General features: G+C 42.1%; 1 protein-coding gene across 1 annotated transcript; it reads right to left on the minus strand.

Annotated features, from left to right (window-relative positions):
• Window positions 1-2,111: 2,111 nt before the first annotated feature.
• On the minus strand, window positions 2,112-2,846 carry LOC146073296 (uncharacterized). The gene has a single exon (XM_083180474.1). The coding sequence runs from the start codon at window positions 2,844-2,846 to the stop codon at window positions 2,112-2,114; it is 735 nt and encodes a 244-aa protein (XP_083036600.1).
• Between the last annotated feature and the right edge of the window lie 16,314 nt (window positions 2,847-19,160).

Raw genomic sequence — 19,160 nt, forward strand, 5'->3', positions numbered from 1 at the left:
TGCATAATGTTTTTAACACTTGTATAAACTGACACGTTTTAGTATTTGTATAAATTGACATATATGCTTATAGACGGTAGTCTAGTATTTAAAAGGTTAATGCTCAGCATCCAAAAAAGCCGGGTTTAGGTGCAAATGATTGGATGAAGTAATACCATGTGACTGATGGATGATCCTTTAAAAATCACCTGGAGACAGTAGTGGCTCATCTTGAAAAAGGGTGCAGTCGGCACCAGAAATGCGTTGATCATAAAGAAGCCACACAACCGGGACCGGATCTACACCCAGCCGCAAAGCAGCCAGAGAAGGTCCGTTTGTGTCTGCAGCACTCCGTGCCTGACCTCCGCCAGCGGCGTCCTGTGGTTCCCGGCTCATGTACTTTTACACCTTTTAAAACTTTTTATCCTTTGTTTGCCGTGCTGTGAACAAATTCTTCTGAATGGAAGTGCAGTCTCCTTGGCATATAAAGAAACCTTTTGAGGAACGCGGGGCAGAAATTTAATGTAAGTTTCTATCCTCTATATATAGAAAAGTGGAATTATCGTTTATCCTGAGGTGGTGAAGGATACCTTTCAGTGTACGCGGGGCTGAATTCTAATGTAAGTTCCGCCACACGCTGCATTGTGAACTGAGTGCAGTTTGAAAAACTGAGAGATACCTTACACACACACCAGTCAGAAATTGGATGTGAGTTTCTGTCCGGAGGCTTTCTGCATGGAGAGGATGAAGCAATTTGGAAGCGCTTAAAAGCATAGGAATTGTGACATCGTATCTCCCAGAGACCTCCAACGCTGATTTATCTCAAATTTGTTACAAGTATTGTTGTCCCACTAGTGGGATTTTGGGTGTCCTTGGGCGGACACCCAGAGATTTGTTAGCTGCTGTATCAGCGCAAGGTGTTTCACATTTGTTTTGCCATCTAAGCCTGTGCGGTGGTGCGCACGTCTATGCTAACCCCGGGACTTACCATCTCATAGCACCACAGCCCACCACACCACCCTCTAATGGTGAGATAGAGACTTTGAATTGCCCCCGTCTTTTACATGGTTGTATGCTTTTATATTTTATATTGTAACAACCTGATTGTATTTGCAGTTTATGAGAAATTATTTTTCATGTGTAAAATGTCATTTGTTTCTGGTAATAAAAACTTCCCTTATTTGGGTCCAGAATATAAATTCAGGTATCCACTGCCCTGTCAGAAGCACCATTTCTGGTGACCGCTTCTTCTTTTTACACTGTCAGAACTGCTAAATATTCAAACAAGTTGCTCCAACCTAATAATAGAGAGGGCACACGATTGGCCAAACCCAGAGATGGAGATATTGAAAAAATATGCCCAAGAGCAGTTCTCTTCACAAGGAAGCAATATGGACGCGTCTAGGAGAAAGCAAGATCTACAATGGGAAGAAAACCATAACTTAATATTTCAGGACTACACATCTGAAGTGTCAAGGACCAGAAGAGAATTTAGTCTGCTTTGTACAATGCTAATCAAATTGAACAGGAAATGTGCCCTTATGTATCCAGTGCGATTGTGGCTGTTTGATGGTGAACTGTACAATGATTGTTCTACCCCATCAGAGACTGAGGCATATTTAGATCAACAGGTGGCAAAAGCATCGAAATAGCCCAGGCCTTTGAAACAACTTCTAAGTACAGAAGGACAATAAGATATGCAAAATCATTGTTTGGACATATTGTTTAATTTGAAAGGAGTGCACAGAAATATGTGTTCACAAAATATGTTTGGGAATCTAGCGTGCACCCCACCTAAGTTTCTTTTTTCCTTTTTGTTATATAGTAACTTCATATAACTCGGGGATGCACCCCTGACCATCGTAGAATAGTCACACAACAGGGCAATTTGTGAGCCTAATGTGAAAGGTGATGAAAATAAGAGATAAATCTCAAATAGCATAAGTCAATTATAAACTCCAACATTAGAATGTTTATTACAGCTGCATATTACAGGGCCCAGTAATGGCAGCCACATTGTCATTGTCTGTTATACTGCAGCTCTATTTCCCAGCAGAGAGATTGTCCCAAGGGAAAAGCAGACCCCAGCTTACTGGTCACAGCTCTGTCTCTAGCAAGATGGGTTTATGTGATTAATAAGTGTTATCTTTGTTAAACACTTGCTGCATTCTGGACATTTTCTCTGTGTGACTCATCTGGTGTCTAACAAGTTGTGACTTCTGGGTAAAACACTTGCTACATACAGAGCATGTAAATGGCTTCTCGCCAGTGTGACTCCTCTGATGTCGAACAAGTCCTGGTTTGGTGATAAAACACTTGTTACAATCAGAACATGTAAATGGTTTCTCTCCTGTGTGAATCTTCTGATGTATGAGAAGATGAGATTTACATGTGAAGTTTTTTTCACACTCAGAGCAATTATGTGGTCTCTCTCCTGTGTGACTCATCTGGTGTCTAAGAAGTTGCGACTTCTGGGTAAAACACTTGCTACATACAGAGCATGTAAATGGCTTCTCTCCTGTGTGACTCCTCTGATGTCGAACAAGTTCTGGTTTGCTGATAAAACACTTGTTACAATCAGAACATGTAAATGGTTTCTCTCCTGTGTGAATCTTCTGATGTATGAGAAGATGAGATTTACATGTGAAGTTTTTTTCACACTCAGAGCAATTATGTGGTCTCTCTCCTCTGTGACTCATCTGGTGTCTAAGAAGTTGCGACTTCTGGGTAAAACACTTGCTACATACAGAGCATGTAAATGGCTTCTCTCCTGTGTGAGTCCTGTGATGTCGAACAAGATTTGGCCTGGAAGTAAAACATTTGCTACACTCAGAACATGTAAATGGTTGCACTCCTGTATGACTCATATGATGTCTAAGAAGACCTGATTTACAGGTAAAGTGTTTGTCACACTCTCTCCTGTGTGAATTCTCTGATGGATGAGAAGATGTGATTTACGTGTAAAGCGTTTGTCACACTCAGAGCACAGATGTGGTCTCTCTCCTGTGTGAATTCTCTGATGGATGAGAAGATGTGATTTACATGTAAAGCATTTGTCACACTCAGAGCACAGATGTAGTCTCTCTCCTGTGTGACTCCTTTGATGGATGAGAAGATGTGATTTACATGTAAAGCATTTGTCACACTCAGAGCACAGATGTGGTCTCTCTTCTGTGTGACTCCTCTGATGTATTAGAAGATGTGATTTACGTGTAAAGCGTTTGTCACACTCAGAGCACAGATGTGGTCTCTCTCCTGTGTGACTCCTCTGATGGATGAGAAGCTGTGATTTACATGTAAAGCATTTGTCACACTCAGAACACAGATGTGGTCTCTCTTTTGTGTGACTCCTCTGATGTATGAGAAGCTGTGATTTACATGACAGTGTTTTAAATGATAACAGTTATAGACATATTCACAAAACCATAAACATTCTGTTTTCATATAAAAATAAGAAAATGTTAGAAATTGTTGAGCTGCAATGTATTTATAAACAGTTTTGACTGTAAATGCCTAATGCCAATCAGCAATGATATAAAAGGATATGTTGGGTCTTAAATGTATGTTAAGATATCTTTTCTTGATGTAAAACTTGATGTAAAACTCAAAAATAGATTAAGAACAGATCAAGTTATCACAGATAGAGGATGTTCTGTCTTTGCTTTGAAGACCGCAAACAAACAGTTGTGCGTCACAGTGGCCCTGCTGATAGTTATCCCACCATTTATTTTTTGGGAAATGTGAAGGGCTCTTTTTCTATGGCTTGAACCGTGTCCCTGGGGGTTAAATGGGTTGAATGTGTGAATGCTATTAAATGCTTTTTAAAAATGGTTTTCGCCTGCAATGTGAAAGGTCTTAAGGCTCAGACCCGTTTTAAATCAAGAACATAATTAAAATTACTTAGTGATTATAATCAAACAATATCAGTAACTACTATTTATGTTACTGACAGTTATCCCCATAATACTTGTTGTTGAATAAAAAATGATCCTTATAAATGATATGATTCTGTTTGTGGCTGCTGATCTAATATATTTTATAAGTATTAAATCCTTTCGTACATTGTTCTACATATTAGAAGATGTGACCATGAGAGATACAGATGGAGCCACCACCATCTAGCTTGCCTATGGCGTTTGTCCAACCATAAGTAGCACAGCATGGTATATGGCATATGGCATTATATACCAGCAAGACCAGTACCATATAAAAGAGGAGCTTCTTGGTGAGATGTTTAAACATCAGACACATCTCACCATCAACTGACTACTCATACCCCTTTCCTACTGCAGCTCTTAAATGGTAAATTGCCTTGTTTTAGCCTTTTTAAACGGGTAGAGCTGCAGTGGGAAAGCTCCAGGGGGCTTTACCCATTTAACATATACCGGTATTTGTTAAATAGGTAAAAATCAGGGTTCTACCCATTTAAGAGTCATTTTTTTGGCAGTGTGAAAGGCTCTATTTCTATGGCTTGAACCGTGTCCCTTGGGGGTTGAATGTGTGAATGCTATTAAATGTTTTTTAAAAATGGGTTTCACCTGCAAAGTGAAAGGTGTTAAGGCTCAGACCCGTTTTAAAGTGCCGTTTAAGAATGCCGGGTCTTTACCCGTCTCTGCAGTGTGAAAGCAGCATTATAGGTAGAGCTTAGTGCTTCAATGAGATTATCAAACACTGATCCTGTATTGTCCTATATGACACTTTCCCACATATTTATTTTAATATTAGAATTGGAATGAGTGCTACTGCTGTCACTGATAGTACATGGATGCTCCTGTTCCATAGTCTGATCCATGGCCGACAACAGGAGGAAAGATATACATGATATTACAACATGTGATCACCCAGTGATACAGACAATAGAGGGGCTGCTACCCTGTAATTCAGCCACTGATTTCATAGAATGATCCAGCTGAGGAAGCCGCTGATACAAAATAGAGGCGGAGAAACGCGTTCTGGAGCCTGCTCTGCCCAGACCATTGCCAGTTGATACCACTGCGGATTACAAATATCCCGATTGGGATTGGACAGTCTATAAAGGGACGGTACCAGTACCTGGAGCAGAACCCCTCCAACAAAGGGAGTGGACATCCACTGCAATACACTTGGCAGTTCTTGCTCGGATATAGGATCTGGAACTTTTTTCCCTGAGACACAAGTGGACCATTCATTGTGGACTGGTAACTATTTGCTCACAGCATTTATTGTCTCATAAAGCAATATGCAGCCTAAAGCCTCATAGCCAGCCTGTGTCTAGCCCACTATATGTTAAATGTTGTCTGTCTTGTTTGTCATATTTGAGTGTAAACTTTAAATGCAAAATGCGCAATTTCTATTTTATTATGTATACCATGGTGTATGATTATTAAAAAATCACAAATACAAGTGCATTTTTAAAGTGGTTTATTAAAAGGAAAAAAGTTTGTTTGAGTGTGACAGCGCCATCTGGTGGGAACTTAGTATTTCCACACCATCCTCTTTTTTATTTCATAGAATAGATTGTCTGTATATCATATCTAAATAGTTTTTATTAAAAAAAGTATTAAAAGAATAGAAGAGATAAAATGACACACAGGTTCCTGCACACAGATGTATATTAGGAAATGTCTCTGCTTGTTCATGTGATTCTCACCAGACCGATTTTATGGGACAACCGATGGTGTCTGACTCCTAGAAGCACAGTCCAAGCATATGTTGTTACAGTATCTAACCACGTGGGGATAAGTTTAGTGATGTTTGTGATGTAAATGATGGTCGATCCTATAATTATATATAATAATAACAGTCCCAATGCCAATATCGGAGTCCCAATAGAAACTGCATCCATACTGGTCCTGGTCTGGTCCAAGCAGAGATGGATGTCCTTAATTTGGGAAAACAAGTGTGTGCTAGCAGTTGGTTATATAGTAAATCAGAGATTTGGGGCCAGAAGGAAGTGTTCTGGGTGATAGATGCAGATCATTTGTCTATTAGGTAAAGGGTTAGATAAGGTCCTTATGTCTTTTACATTGCACAAGTAGTGTTTTAGATTCATTGTTGAAGAGTGGAAGAGAGACCATAAGGAGATACATTGGAAGATCAAAACCTTGTTCTACATCTTATTCCATATACAGGATATATAGATAAATCTACCCCACTTTGAGTATCAAATAGTCACAATAAAAATAAAAAAAATAGATAAAAATGGATTATATACTTACTAAGGTTAAGAATTGGGGAAGATAATCAACATCAGGTAACATATATGTAATCAGTCCATGAGACAGAGGATAGATAGTATTACCAACATTAGAAGCACTTTTATATAATGACTCTAAAATGAAAAAAAAAGTACATTACACACTATATTCATCACCAGCGTCACCATCACAGACACAATACACAATATTAAAGCTAGTTCTGGTCACAAAAAGATACAAAAAAACATACACAATATTTTTTTTTTTAGATATCACAAACTGCAAAAAATCCGTTTTATAAATAAAATAATACATTTTCTTACAGCAGACTACAGTCACCTTTTTTAATTTAAAAGGCTAAAAAATGTAATAGAAATAATTGTGCCAAATCAATCAAACAGACCAACACTATTGAGAAACCATTAAGAATATTTAAAGTTTCATCTAAATAACTCTCTAGATATCAATTAACTTTATTTAATGTGATTGTTATATAGATTTCAACAACTATATTTAATATTTGAACCATACAAAAGCATTTTCTAAAATAATAATACAATTTTATATCACAGAGAGCAATAATGTTTATAATAATAAATATGAATTGCCATCTTATAACCACCCTATAAATCCCTAGAAATGGGATCATTGGGTAGACAGTAAATTGGTCGACAAGCATTATGTCAACATGCATTAAGGTCGACATGCAGGAAGGTCGTCATGACTGAAGGTTGACATTGATTAGATCGACAGGGTCATTAGGTCGGCACAAGCATTAGGTCGACATGCAGAAGGTCTCCGGTCGAAAGGTTTTTAAATTGTTCCGAATTTCGACACAGTCGACATGGACACTGAAACATAGAACCACGTCCCCATTCTCCCACCACACCCTAGTGCACGGCTGGGCAACACCGGCCCTCCAGATGTTGATGAACTACACATGCCAGCATGCCTTGCATCAGTTTCAGCATGGCCACATAGCAAAACTAATGCAAAGCATCCTGGGATGTGTAGTTCATTAACATCTGGAGGGCCGGTGTTGCCCAGCCTTGCCCTAGTGGATGGTAGGGCATGAAATACCACCTGTCGGCACAAGTCAACTCAAAGAACAGAGTAAAACCCCATGTCAACGTTTTGACTGTTGACCTTCCCATATCGACCTAATGCTTGTATTGACCTAATGACGCTGTCGACCTAACCCACGTCGACCTTCCATCATACCTTCCTGCAATTCAGAATAATAATTTATTTTAACAAAATAAATTCTTGCAATTCATAGCACAAAATTTGGCAAAAAAATTGTACTGGAATATGCATTTATAATTCTGCATTTTATTGGGCTCCAGCATTGCATTTTATAAATGCTACCGCAGACACCGAGGAAGCCCCCTGTGCGATACGATCATCTGGCGCATTAACCACCATGCACGGCGGATGTCACAGCAGCTACAGATGGAGCCGGGCTTGTCTTTGCAGGGGATGGCGATGGCGACGCCAGCCGCCATCCCCCGCCACCCGCCATCTGTGTCTGCGAAAGAGGACACACGCGCGTCCCCTTCCGACGGCGCTTCTCCCGGGTCCCCGCCGGCTTGTCGGCGGTCACCCGGGGTCCCCACCGCCTCTCTGCACCCCCCGCCTAACCCTGTCCATCTCCCTGAAGTGGAGACGGACAGGTTCCCATCGCCCTGCCGCACACGCGTCTCAGTCAGATGGAGAGCCGGGCTGCTGGCGGATCGCCAGTGGTGAAGTTCTGGCAATTCGCCAGCAATAGGGAGCCTGGCTCCATCTGTAACTCAGGCAGACTCCGACACGGGTTATCAGCCAGATCAAAAAGGTACCTCTCTGTCTCCCCATATCTCCTTTCTACAGGCATTATGCTTTAGCACGTGCATACAGATATTGATACATACATCTCACCTTATTTCACCTTAACAGCCCCACCACTGACTAAAACCAGCTTCACATTGCAGCTTTGACACGGTATATTGCCGTTTTGTTTTTACCATTTTAAAACGGGAACAGCTGCAGTGTGAAAGCTTCATTGTCAATTTACCGGTTACAGAATACCGGTATTTTGAAACATGTTAAAAGCCGGATCCTACACGTTTCTGAGCCGTTTTCCCTGTCCGTTTTCCCAGTCTGAACAGCTCAGAAACGGGGAAAAAAAAACTTTTAAATAACATTGTATGGCTTTCTATGGGTGAAACGGGTTGAATCTGAAGGTACAAAAATGGTATTGAAACTGCAATATACCTTTACAACATGCAATATGAAAGGGGTTTAACCGGCTTTTGAACCGTTTTAAGACATGTTTACAAAAACGGGTTGAAAGCAGGTTTTGGCAATGTGAAACCCGCTTGAATGTCGCTCACCATCCACCAATGCAATCCAATTGTATGTGGAAGGCAGCAGCACACTAGGAAAAGGTAAAAGGCTGTTCTATGTATCTCCTACCTATCCCAACTCTTTACCCTGAATACTCTCATCACAACCACTGAAGGTTAGCATTCTGTGCTGGGCTATTTCTACACAAGGTGCCTCCTAGGTGAGTGGGACAGCAGATATTCAACTTATTTATATCGCGTCCCTGCAACTAGGACCCGCTCACTCACCATACCACTAAAGCCCACTCGTATTTGTAGTGGCAGTTAGCAGTCACTGGTACTGGCTGGTAACAGGGAGGGTGACCCCTCTGAACACACCTGTTACCATACACTGCATATTGGGTATATATAGTGAGCAGCAGCAGTCCGGAGAGACACACCGGGGAGACTGTTCTCCTATAACTACACTGTCTCTTACTATTTTCCTAAGGGGAGACAGTAATTTATACCTTGAACCAATAAAACACAGATTTATGGACACTTACCTGCCATGAAGAACAGTACAGAATACTCTGTGTTATATAAAAGCTGCTGTCAGGTAATAAGGCGGACACTGACGCCATTATATCTCTTGCATTACCTGACAATATATTCCCTGGCTACCTGCCTCTATGGATATGTAACATACAAATTGTCCATACAAATTATGTGAAATTCTTTAATTAATAATCTTACATTATACTAGTCACTGATTGATAATCTTGGGAAAAATATATACCTACAGCAGACAGTACAGTGTGAGATTTTATCCCGATATTGTCATACTGTAGTTACTTGTCTTGCACTAGAAATGTGATGTTTCCATCTAAAAGCACATTCACTGGGATAATTGTGTAATTACACCACTAATTGTGTGCTCTCATATCAAGTCACGTGACTACTCTCGGGCTGAAGGCAACATTCAAACATGAAATAAGACTATTACTATTGCTGAAGTGTTCTTAGCATTGTCTTTTGCCACCGGCCCGTATGTGATGTATTATAGACACACTGTTTATACCTAATTAGATTATCACTGTTAACATCTATGTGTTTCCCTTTTGTACAGTCTGTGAAACTAACTATATGTATCCAGTGCTGACAGGATTATAATTACAGGGACTTTCCATTCAGCAACTGTATAACTGGACTATTTACTACGTATATTTAGATCTTATTTGCAGACTAATGCTGTGTACACACGGGGGCGATAGGGGCTATAATCGCTGTCCTAATGTAGATAGCCACTAATACTATTTTCAATTAATATGTTCTATTATGTGAATAGAGGAGATAAATTTAAAACAGTGCGACAATAAAAAGAGAGTGATTTTCCTTCTATTACTAATATGTAGAACAAGTCTTTCTGCTGAAACTCTGACCAGACAATAGGTGACTCCTAAACAAAAGGTCCCTTTGGTGACATAACAGGAGGTCGGAGGCTGCTGTGATCTAATTACTATACAAGGTGTTACCCTGCCAGGGTGTAATTAGCATTTCCCATTGTAGTAAGTGACTTTAGGAATATTTACACCTCATTTACAAGACAAGGAGCTGGGCAGGAGGAGCTGCTGTGCTGAATGACTGTATACTAATGTTATGTGGCCCTAATTTACATGTCACCTCTCAGTGTAAGAATTCCTGCAGGGCATCCTGGGAACTACTGGGGAGAGCTGGGGAGGAGTGACTATAAATAGGCTGTATCAGGCCACTGGGAGCTGATGGAGGAGCTGCTGGATCAGTTACTGGTTGGAGAGCTGGGAGGACGGAGGAGTAAGGATCCCCAGAGTAAGGTAATTATATTATACATAAGATTATGCTGATAATTACACAATCAATTTTACTATTCTATTGTGAATATTGCATTGTTTTTGTTTTTTTTATAAATATTTTATTTCATTTTGCAAATTAACATACATATCACAAAACATACAACACATACAAAAAACATACAAAACATTAAACATTGCACTGCCATTTACTACATACAGTGTGTTGGTGACATTCGGTGTCTTTCTATATGTGATTTTTATATTTCTGTAGTTCAGTTTATACTCAATAGACACGTTTCCAACTACACCTTTCATACATTCATTGCACTGATTATTTATTGCTATCGTTTTTGCAGACTAGGTGTTATCCCAGGGCCGGCCCTACCCATTCCGGTACCGCTCTTTCCCTCCTTTGTGCCCTCATGCCCCCTCTTTTTTTTTTTTTTTTTCCCAGTTTATCTTTTAGTCCCTATACAAATTACGTGTTCCCTTCCAACCTAGCCTTAGACTCCTCTACCCTTTATTTCTTGTGCAATATCCTTTGTGTCATGCATGTGTTTATACAAATGAAAAACCAAAAAAGAAAAAGAGAAAAAAAAGTACGAAAATAGGCAGGCGAGCGAGCAAATCTCACCTGTACTGGTGAAGTGATTATCATTGTGGTTTTGCTTTATTTCTAGTGTTATATGTCAAATTTTTTTTTTTTTTTTTTTTTTCTTGTTACCCTTGTGATTGTGACAATGGATATCTTTAACCACGTTGTGACCATTGCTATAAGAAATTATTCTTAATTTTTTTTTTTTTTTTGTGCAAGTAAAGGAAACAAACTAATTTTTGTGTTTAATATTAATGTCAATTATGGTTCATTATCTCTAAAATAGGGGGAGGCCAGCCAGCAAATATATATTTGCTCATATTATTACGCTTTGTATGCAGGTATTTCTCCTGTCTGACTGTATAGTTAACTAGGGCCATCCAGCTGTCAATATCTGGGGCCTTACTGGCCATCCATTGTCTGGCCACTATTACTTTGGCCAGGGAGCACATGCTGTTAATGTACCGTTTATTATATCTCATGCCATCGGTTTCATCCACAATGTTCAAGATGCACCCTCTGACCGTCAGGATTTCTCTTGGGATGCCCGTGTTTTCAATTATGTCTATAACCTTTTTCCAGAAGGCTTGTACCACGTGGCAATCCCATAGGAGATGCAGAAACGTCCCAGGGTCCCTCTTGCACTTGGGGCACACATCTGATGCTCTCGCCTTAAATTTAACCATTCTTACGGGGGTCATATAGGATCTGTGGAAAATAAGCAATTGAATTTGTTGTGTCCGCACCTCATTAGTGGCCCTCGGGATTGCAAGCATTACTTCTCTCCATTCTTCCTCACTAACGGTCCCCACCTCTACCTCCCATTTCCTCTTCAGCCCTTCCAACTGATCTTTATATTTTATCTTCCCCAGGCATTTGTATATCCTGGAGACTAGCTTTTTTTTATCCCCTTTTTTTATTGTTTTCTTAATTACCGATTCACCAAATACTGGGGGGGTGCTGGGGAACTGTGCCTCTAGGGCCCGTCTAATCTGCAGATATAGAAAGAAATATGTCCGGGGGATCGCAAACTCCTCCATCAATTGTTGAAAGGATTTAAGTCCCTCGCTATTATATAGCTGTTTCAAGGTCCTTACAGAGTAAGGTACCCAGGTTTTTTTGATGTGGAGATCCGCCAGCTCGGTAAATGTAATTTCATCGTCCACCGGGTGCTCCACATCCAGAAACCTTCCTTCCTCCTTTTTATGTGCTTCGTGCCATATCTTAATAGCTTGGGTAAGCAGGGGTGGGTCCTTTATCTGGGTATGGCCTTGCAGTAATCTACCCAAGGGGCTGCTATCGCTGCGTGTATATGCCACAAATTCTCTAGCCAAATCGCTACCTTCCTCCTCCACCAGCCAAGGTCTCAATTGGGCTAATTGCGTAGCTAAGTAGTATCCCCTCAGGTCTGGCAATCCCAGCCCCCCCTCGCCCTTATCTCGCATCAAATTTTCAAGTTGTATCTTCGGGCGGGCATTATTCCATATGAAGGAGGACATCATGCTGTTCAATTTTCGGAAGAGCGACCTGGGAAGAAATATTAGGGATTGGTGTACTATATATAATAGTTTTGGCAACACAATCATCTTCACCAGGTCAACCCTGCCGGAAACCGCCACTGGCAATCTACTCCATGTTTTAAATTTGCCCTCCATCCACTTAACCAATGGTTGGATGTTCAGAGAAACATACTCCTTCGGGTTTCTACTAACCCAGATCCCCAGGTATTTAAAGGTTTCTGACCATTTTAGTGTAAGTGGAGGGAGGGAGGCATAATTGTCCAGACCGGAGGCATAAAGAATAGAAGACTTGGCCTTATTAATTCCAAAACCTGAGTATTCACCATATTCTTCGATAAGCCCCATGACCAATGGCAGGGACTGTTTATAGTCTGAGAGGTATATCAATACGTCGTCCGCGTATAATGATATTACGTCTCATTGCTCCTTTGTTCCAAGCCCTCTGATGCACGGGTTCTGTCTTAGGAGACATGCCAAGGGTTCGATTGCCAGGGCGAACAATACAGGGGACAAAGGGCATCCCTGTCTTGTCCCCCTGGCAAGTTGGAAAGGTGCAGAAGTCCAGCCGTTCACAGATACACGTGCCACTAGTTTAGAGTATAATAATTTTAGCCATTTTATAAAATTCGGGCCTATGCCGAAGGCCTCAAGAGTTGCCCATAGAAAGGGCCATTCCACGGCATCAAAGGCCTTTACTGCATCCAGTGATATCACCACCGGATCTTTTTCACTGGCCCCTATCATCTGCAAACGGCTGAACAATCTACGTAAATTTATGGCGGTGGCTTTACCGGGCATAAAGCCCGTTTGATCTGCGTGTATGATTTTAAGAATATTCTTATTGAGCCTATTCGCCAGTATTTTGGCCAAGATCTTGGCTTCAGTGGACAGGAGAGAAATGGGTCTATATGAGTCCATTTCTTCCGCCACTTTTCCCTGCTTTAACAAGACCACGATTTTTGCCTCAAGCATTGAGTCCGGGATACTATTCCCCTCAAAGCAGTGGGCCTTATTTTGGTTCACTCTTTCTGACAAAATCCTTCTTAGATGGACAAAACCATGTGCACTGCAGGGGGGCAGATTTAACATGTGCAGAGAGAATTAGATTTGGGTGAGTAATTTTGTTTCTGTGCAGGGAAAATACTGGCTGCTTTATTTTTACACTTCAATATAGATCTCACTTTGAAGTAAAACCCCACCCAAATCTAACTCTCTCTGCTCATTTTGCATATGCTCCCCTGCAGTGCACATGGTTTTGTCCATCTAAGAAGGATTTTGTCAGAAAGAGTGAACCAAAATAAGGCCCATTGACACAAAGTCTCATGTAGTATAGGGGCCAAAACTGAGTCAAATTTTTTATACACTTCGGCTGGAATGCCGTCCAGCCCTGGAACTTTACCCCCAGGGAGATCTCTTATTGCACTTCTCACCTCGTTAATATCGATGGGGGCCTCCATTACCTGACTGTCTTCCAAATTCAGGGTTGGCAGATTAATTTGTTCCAGATACTGTTTTATTTGTTGGGCATCCCGCTCTAGCCTACTGACATATATTTGGCTAAAGTATTTTCTAAACTCCTCTCCTATCTGTGGAGTAGATGTTATTAATTTTCCCGCCCCATCCCTGATGGTACTTATATTATTAGGGGGGAGTTCGGCCCGTGCTATATAGGCTAGATATTTCCCTGTACGGTCTGCGTTTTGATATTTATTCTGCTCTCTATAGGCCAACATTTTTAGGTTTTCTTCCTTCACTATATCCAGCCATTCGGCTTGAGCTGCCAACCATGTCACCTGGTTTTCACTGGTGTTATCCATTAAGAATTTACTTTCTGCTTCCATACACTTATTTTCTTTAATCTCCACCTTTTCCCTACTATCCTTTTTTATTTTGGATATTCGTTTTTTTAGTGTTCCCCGAATATAGGCCTTGAGAGTGTCCCACGTTACAGCCGGGCTTGCCGTCCCTTTGTTAAACTCCCAGCACTCCCTCCATTGTTCCCCCAATTCCCCCTCCTGATCCATGTACCGTAACCACCCCGCATTAAATCTCCAGAAACCTTCACCCTTAGACTCTGTATCCGACAACTCCAGCATTAGCTGAGAGTGGTCGGATACACCCCTTGGTTTGTATTCAATCTTTTTGACTTGGGGCATCAGGTTCCCGGAGATCAGCATAAGGTCTATCCTGGAAAAGGTTTGGTATGTCGCGGAGTAGCAAGAATATTGCCTAGAGTTCGGGTTCCGTTCCCGCCAGGGATCAATCCACCCCAGATCTTTTACAAAATTTGTGAACCCCATATTACTTCGGGCAGTACCCATCTGGCCCTGCCTCCACCTGTCCAGTATAGGATCTAGCGTATTTTTGAAATCCCCCATGCTTATAATGCTTGCTTCTGGTGAAGCAATCGCGAAGTCAGCGGCTCTTTTCAAATGAAAATGGGGGGGATATAAATCGCTAGCAGGAGAAAGGGCCTGGAGTTAATTATACATTCGATAAATATATATCTGCCGCCGGGATCAATGCTTACCCTGTTACAGTTAAATGATAGTGTTTTCCTAACTAGGACCGATACCCCCCGTGAGGAGGATGTAAATGGGGCATGGTACACTTGTCCTACCCAGGGTTTCTTGAGGGTCATTAATTTCCCCCCAACCAGATGGGTTTAAGTTAAACAAACTATATCTGCCCCATACTGTTTTAGTTGGTTTAAAACTAGGGATCGTTTAACTTTTTCATTAATGCCCCTTACATTCCATGCCAATACCTTTATCATCTAACTACACAGGGCAACCATATTTGTACCTGATAGGCATACTGATAGAAGCGGGTTTTCCCAAATAGTATTCCCATCTTCATAAGATTCCACCTTGGCCAAGTTATATCAGTGCAATTACCATATATTCTATACATCCTAAACAGAAACAACAGAAAATCCCGCCGATTCCCACCCTCCCCCCACCCTGTATACCCATCTACCCAAGGCATACCTGAACCCAACCTCCCATACTTATCCTCATACCATCCCACACAAAAGACACAAAAAAAAAAAAACCAAAAACACCACAAGAATACACAAAAAAACATAGATATCAACATTGACTCCCCCCACTCGCACAGAGGCTACTACTGTGCCACCAATGTGCGGGGAGATCCCTGGCTAATCATCATCTATGCATGTATATATTTCCCCCCCCCACCCCCCCTTTCATTAGATTATTATTATCTCAAGCCCTTTCTATCTTTAGCCTAGGCCATTGCCATCTGTCGTTTCCCCGGAGCCCGATTGTCCAGCCATTTCGCCGCTTCATCGGGGGCATAAAAGAAAACTGTTTCGTTCTCAGCAACTATCCGTAGTTTTGAAGGGAACATCATGGAGTATTTGAGATTACACTCCCTGAGACGTTTTTTGATGTCAGTGAATTTTGCTCTGTCCTTTTGGACCTCTAGGGCAAAGTCCGGAAACACTGACACCCGTACTCCATTCCACTCCAGTGGCCCCTCGGATCGAATCAAACGTAATATCGCGTCACGGTCTTGAAAATTCAAGAACTTGACAATTAGTGTCCGTGCGGGGGCTCCAGGTGGTAAGGGCCGAAGTGGCACCCGATGGGCTCTTTCCACGGCAAACTGGTCTGAAAATGCATTTTTACCGAATTTCTCTGTCATCCATTTTATAATGAATTTCGGTGCCTCTATGCCTTCCTGTTTCTCCGGCAACCCCACGAAACGGAGATTATTTCTCCTGGATCTCCCCTCTATGTCCACCATTTTAGACTTCATTGCAGTCATTTGTTGAGATAGATCTTTTATTTTGTGGACCCATTGATTGTTCACATCCTCTAATGTTGATATCCTGGTCTCGGTTTCTGTAATTCTTGCCACTGTAGTTTTTAACTCAGCCTTTATTGTAGAGATTTCGGTTTGCACCGTGGTGATTTGCTCGGAGAGACGTTGTACACTATTGTTTATAGCTTCTAGTACCTGCTGAAGCGTAATTTCAGGGCTCCCGGGGGGGCTTTTACTTTTTGAGGGGGTAGACTGTGGAGTTGTCGTTGGAGTTTGCGGTGGATTACCGCCCTGTGCCCGGGCGTACCTCTCAAGCCTAGCGGCCGCCCCTGTCTTGCCGGACTTGCTCATTTTTGCAACTCTTAAATAAATTTTTGTCGGGTTTTTGGGTTCAAGACCCTTTTTATTTTTGTGATTTTTTTTATCTTTTCTATCTTTTTCTTTCTTTCTCTGTCCCCCCTACATCAATATTTCACCGACGAAGGGAAGCTTAAAGCAGGTTTATTAAACCCTTGCTGAGTGTCCAGGTACTTCTAAGCTTTAGTAAAGAGGAAAAAAAATAAAATAAAAGAATTTGGCAGTACTCCTAGGCGTGTGGGTTTTTGCCGATTCTGATACTGGCCGATGGCTTGCTTGCTGCTAATTTATTTCCAGCTCCTCTCTTTATCCTGCTTTAATGCCCGTATGGATATAAATCAGGGCAGTGTCCCATGTACCCAAACCCCGGTAGGTACCAGCAGATTTATGTCCCGTTTGAATGCCCCTATATTTATCGGTCAGGGCAGTATTTCATATATCCTATATCGAGGCACCCGTGGATAGCACCACCATTATTTTTATTTATAAATGGAAAGCTTATACTTGCAGGAAGGTCGTCATGACTGAAGGTTGACATTGATTAGATCGACAGGGTCATTAGGTCGGCACAAGCATTAGGTCGACATGCAGAAGGTCTCCGGTCGAAAGGTTTTTAAATTGTTCCGAATTTCGACACAGTCGACATGGACACTGAAACATAGAACCACGTCCCCATTCTCCCACCACACCCTAGTGCACGGCTGGGCAACACCGGCCCTCCAGATGTTGATGAACTACACATGCCAGCATGCCTTGCATCAGTTTCAGCATGGCCACATAGCAAAACTAATGCAAAGCATCCTGGGATGTGTAGTTCATTAACATCTGGAGGGCCGGTGTTGCCCAGCCTTGCCCTAGTGGATGGTAGGGCATAAAATACCACCTGTCGGCACAAGTCAACTCAAAGAACAGAGTCAAACCCCATGTCAACGTTTTGACTGTTGACCTTCCCATATCGACCTAATGCTTGTGTTGACCTAATGACCCTGCGACCTAACCCACGTCGACCTTCCATCATACCTTCCTGCAATTCAGAATAATAATTTATTTTAACAAAATAAATTCTTGCAATTCATAGCACAAAATTTGGCAAAAAAATTGTACTGGAATATGCATTTATAATTCTGCATTTTATTGGACTCCAGCATTGCATTTTATAAATGCTACCGCAGACACCGAGGAAGCCCCCTGTGCGATACGATCATCTGGTGCATTAACCACCATGCACGGCGGAAGTCACAGCAGCTACAGATGGAGCCGGGCTTGTCTTTGCAGGGGATGGCGATGGCGACGCCAGCCGCCATCCCCCGCCACCCGCCATCTGTGTCTGCGAAAGAGGACACACGCGCGTCCCCTTCCGACGGCGCTTCTCCCGGGTCCCCGCCGGCTTGTCGGCGGTCACCCGGGGTCCCCACCGCCTCTCTGCACCCCCCGCCTAACCCTGTCCATCTCCCTGAAGTGGAGACGGACAGGTTCCCATCGCCCTGCCGCACACGCGTCTCAGTCAGATGGAGAGCCGGGCTGCTGGCGGATCGCCAGTGGTGAAGTTCTGGCAATTCGCCAGCAATAGGGAGCCTGGCTCCATCTGTAACTCAGGCAGACTCAGACACGGGTTATCAGCCAGATCAAAAAGGTACCTCTCTGTCTCCCCATATCTCCTTTCTACAGGCATTATGCTTTAGCACGTGCATACAGATATTGATACATACATCTCACCTTATTTCACCTTAACAGCCCCACCACTGACTAAAACCAGCTTCACATTGCAGCTTTGACACGGTATATTGCCGTTTTGTTTTTACCATTTTAAAACGGGAACAGCTGCAGTGTGAAAGCTTCATTGTCAATTTACCGGTTACAGAATACCGGTATTTTGAAACATGTTAAAAGCCGGATCCTACACGTTTCTGAGCCGTTTTCCCTGTCCGTTTTCCCAGTCTGAACAGCTCAGAAACGGGGAAAAAAAAACTTTTAAATAACATTGTATGGCTTTCTATGGGTGAAACGGGTTGAATCTGAAGGTACAAAAATGGTATTGAAACTGCAATATACCTTTACAACATGCAATATGAAAGGGGTTTAACCGGCTTTTGAACCGTTTTAAGACATGTTTACAAAAACGGGTTGAAAGCAGGTTTTGGCAATGTGAAACCCGCTTGAATGTCGCTCACCATCCACCAATGCAATCCAATTGTATGTGGAAGGCAGCAGCACACTAGGAAAAGGTAAAAGGCTGTTCTATGTATCTCCTACCTATCCCAACTCTTTACCCTGAATACTCTCATCACAACCACTGAAGGTTAGCATTCTGTGCTGGGCTATTTCTACACAAGGTGCCTCCTAGGTGAGTGGGACAGCAGATATTCAACTTATTTATATAGCGTCCCTGCAACTAGGACCCGCTCACTCACCATACCACTAAAGCCCACTCGTATTTGTAGTGGCAGTTAGCAGTCACTGGTACTGGCTGGTAACAGGGAGGGTGACCCCTCTGAACACACCTGTTACCATACACTGCATATTGGGTATATATAGTGAGCAGCAGCAGTCCGGAGAGACACACCGGGGAGACTGTTCTCCTATAACTACACTGTCTCTTACTATTTTCC

This window comes from Crinia signifera, chromosome 4 (assembly GCF_055691185.1).
Source record: "Crinia signifera chromosome 4, ASM5569118v1, whole genome shotgun sequence".
NCBI lineage: Eukaryota > Metazoa > Chordata > Amphibia > Anura > Myobatrachidae > Crinia > Crinia signifera.